Source organism: Theobroma cacao, chromosome 3 (assembly GCF_000208745.1).
Source record: "Theobroma cacao cultivar B97-61/B2 chromosome 3, Criollo_cocoa_genome_V2, whole genome shotgun sequence".
NCBI classification, from domain to species: Eukaryota; Viridiplantae; Streptophyta; class Magnoliopsida; order Malvales; family Malvaceae; genus Theobroma; species Theobroma cacao.
Window position 1 is genome coordinate 7,758,537 of NC_030852.1, and position 3,832 is coordinate 7,762,368.

Sequence of the window (3,832 nt, forward strand, 5' to 3'; positions counted from 1 at the left end):
TATTAAACTCTAGCAACATATTCATTATGCTTTTGTTTTTCAATGTTTTCCAATGAAAAATGTGCGAATTTTACCCAAAAATATCTTGTCCTATCTGAGTTTTGTCCCAAGTAAATAAAAAAGTGAATCCTCGGTTTTATTGCACTTAGATTGAACAACTGTCATCAATTATTGCTAGGGGGGAAAATAGAGATTAGGACAATGGAAGTGAAATAATTGGAGTTTAGTAACATGGGATAAAATATTTATTAGAAAAGGAAATGTTAGTTTTTAAAATAGCTAAAAATGCAATCACAGTTAAAATTCAATCCTCGGATTTTTGTCTTTTTCAATTTAATCCTCACAACAACATGTAAATGCCACGATAATACGGTCTACAAACTACTAACATGATGAGTGAACGCTTAAATCCTTATATTCAAATGTACATATCAATAAATTAAATATAATGTACATATAAATATATATTTTAATGCAACATATTTATTATTATATAATAGGATATCAAAGTTATTAATTAATTCGGATGGACAACATAAGACTGCTCTTGGACAGGATTTTTAATGCAAAACTGGATGTCTAATTCGAATAATAAGCTTTGCTCTTGAAAGACACGTTTGAGTTTGCGGGATTAAGGAATGTACCTAATTATCCCCAATTCTAAGTATCATGTTAATGGGGTTATTTTATTTACAATTCTATTACGTAATCATAAAATTTCAATGTTTAATTTAGCTTTGGAACTTGATAATAAAAATGTATACTTCTCAAAAAAAAATTACTAACTAACTCTGTCTATTTTAAATGAAGAAACAGATTCTATAATTACATATTAGTGTATCACCGTAATAAGATGTATAGCCTGTTAACTACCCCTATACAATTTAAGTGAAGGTATACATCCTATAATATATAAACAAATGTATCTGTCAAAACAATATATAGTATACATACTATTGTAATAAAATAGTACAAGTTATTAACCATAGCTTTATAGAATTCAAGTCTAGGATCCAATATTTACCAAACTTTTCATCTAAGGATTTAACTAATTATTTCTTTTAAATTAGGATGTAACATTTTTTTTTTTTGCTTTATCCATTTAAAGAAAATTGATAACCAAAGTTAGTGATTATTGTGAATGACTTTGTGTTCGTAACTCTTAACAAAGATAAATTTGCATCCTTTAGTTTCATTAATGATATTTTTTAACTTTTGTTTCCATTTTTTAAAATAGGTAAAATCAAAAGGGTTGTTTCCTATTTTGAAAGAAATATTAGGTTAAATCTTAAAATAAAGAATTTGATAATAGTTAAATTCTTAAATACGAACATTGAATTCGTAGTGTACATATCATTGTAATAAAAATGTACATGTTATTAACTAATTTTATACCACGATAAAAGAATTACAAATGAATCTTTTTCGTCAAAAAAATTTTATTGGATATTTTATGGAATTTTCACCAAAAAATGACAAAATATACTTTACAAAGTTTGTGATTTTGATCATTTCTATTAATATAAAACAAAAAATATAAGTTTGTTTTAAAAATATATTTATAAAATATAAAACAATATTAAATTATTTTAATAAAAAGATACAAATGAGCAAGTCGAACTAAATTGAGCTCAAACTTAACTTTTAAAATGAGAGGCCCATTCAAACCTGACTAGGCCCGACAGATTGACACCTCTATTATTAATAATATTGTGCTAATAAATATTTTTACCCATTCCAGAAATTCTAATTAGTTTGCTTCTATTATCCTAAACACTATAATCCATCCTAGAACTAGTAAAATTTTGTAGAAGATTTTCGCTTTGCGCAGCGATTCTTTTTGTCGCCAGAAACCCACTTTTTCTAAATTCTAACGTTATCCTTTCAATCATAATGCGGCGTGGAACAATTTAAGATGCCTTGGTCGTTTCTTACTGTTGTTAATGGGAACAAATTCCGACTCCAATGCCAACGGCTTAAATTTCACCTGGTGTCCGAACTTTAGCCTTTCCCTCACAGCTCAAGGTATGTAAAATTCTTTGGCCTTTCTCTTCTCCAAATTGCTTGGTGATGATTAGTCTGTAGAGATTGTAAAGAGTAGGATCGAGGAAGGATGATGCGTGAAGGCGAAAGGGGAAATAGAGGGAAGGAGTCGGAAGATGAAGAGTCGGAGGAGGCGAAGCTTAGGGAGGAGTCGAGAAAACCACTGTGGAAGAGGGTTTTGTCGCTGATGAGAAATGAGCAGCTGTCAAGCTGGAGTGGAGTTGGGAGAGACATTGTTAGTGGAAGCAGAGGGGCGTCTCCTCCTCATGGATTCATCATTCATCCTGATGACTGGTAATTTGTTTCTTACATTCAATGGAAGATAGTGTTACTGCGTTAGATATATATATGGAAATGATTGCAACACGCAACTAAACAAGGGGCCTACAATTTTTCAAATTTTAGAATTTTTTTAACAAATTTTAAAAAAATTTGATTTTATGTAACGCTAAAAAATAAAAAATAAAGTAAAAATGCTAACTATAAACATATAAAAAAGAAAGTTTTTTTACTGTTCAATAAAATTCAAATAAATTTTTATTCTATGATTAAAATGATGATAAAAAAAATAAGTCTTCTACTATTTTAAAAAATTTAGATTAATTTCAATAGTTTATTTTATGTAATTAACTATTGATATTATACGAGCTCAAAAAAAATATTTATATTATATGAGATTAAAAATGCAAATTTACTTTGCTTACAAACTTACAGAACAATATATAATCTTTTTTTTTTTAAAATTAGAACAATATATAATCAACCTGGTCAGGCTTTCATTCATTGCCAAGTCACGTAGAACTACGTAAGGTTTGGCTTGGATCGATTTTGTAAATAATTTATTGTTAATTTATATTATTTTGGCTTTTTGAAAATTGAATCAAATATCCCAATTTAAATAAAAAATTGAATCAAATACTCCAATTTTTAAAATTTAAAGATTTTTATTTTTCATATTATTTTTAATATATTTACTTAAATTTACAAATATAATAAATTGATTTGGATACAAAGTTCTAATTTTTTTTTTTAATTTCATTATGATACTATTTAGCCTTCAAGGGTGTAAAGCTTAAAGTTTTTTTTTTCTTTTTAAGTATACTACTACCTCGATCTCGTTTTGTTTGTCTTACTTAACTTTCAAAAATTTAACAAAAAATATTGTTACTTTAATGTATGTTATATTAAAATTCTAAAGTTTTTTTTATAAAATTGATGTTTCATGATTTTTTATTCCTAAAAATAATAGTTTATAAAAAATAATTTTGAAATATAGAAAAAGTAGAAGGTATTAAAAAATTGAAAGCAGATATAGTTTTGAGATATCCAAAAAAAGATGGAGTAAATATGAAAATATATATTTAGCCATACAATTTTTAACAAATTTAAAAAAAATAACAAAATATAAAAAATTAAAATATGTACATTTTTGAAAACTTAAAATTGTCCTGTATATTCTTATTTATTTCTTTATCATCCGATCAACACTTTAGCAATATTTTAATTTTTTTATCATCTTTAATTCATTCTTGATTTTAAAATCTTTTTCTTAACCTTAGAGTAGAATGTAAATATATCTCTTAAAGTTTCTATAATATCATAAGTTCAAATATTTTATTCTTAATTATCAATTAAGATAATTTGTTTTTTTTTTATTTGGGAGAAAAATGTTTCAAACTCAACTTTATGAGATTTAAATAAATTTCTTTTCCACCAATATAAGTGATAACTTTACCTTTAAAATATATATATATATATATATATATATATATATATATATATATATATA

The 3,832-nt window shown here is 25.4% G+C and overlaps 1 protein-coding gene across 3 annotated transcripts in view; it reads left to right on the top strand.

Annotated features, from left to right (window-relative positions):
• LOC18604419 (potassium channel SKOR) overlaps positions 1,726–3,832 on the top strand; it is a 21,796-nt gene continuing 19,689 nt past the window's right edge. The window contains exons 1-2 of one of the 3 annotated variants that reach the window (XM_007036884.2): positions 1,726–2,025; positions 2,097–2,337. In XM_007036884.2, the coding sequence (XP_007036946.1) occupies positions 2,114–2,337 (224 nt within the window). In that variant the 5' untranslated portion in view covers positions 1,726–2,025; positions 2,097–2,113. Of the gene's footprint in view, positions 2,338–3,832 lie in introns of all 3 variants that reach the window. The other 2 variants (XM_018118499.1, XM_007036886.2) reach the window with 2 other exon arrangements.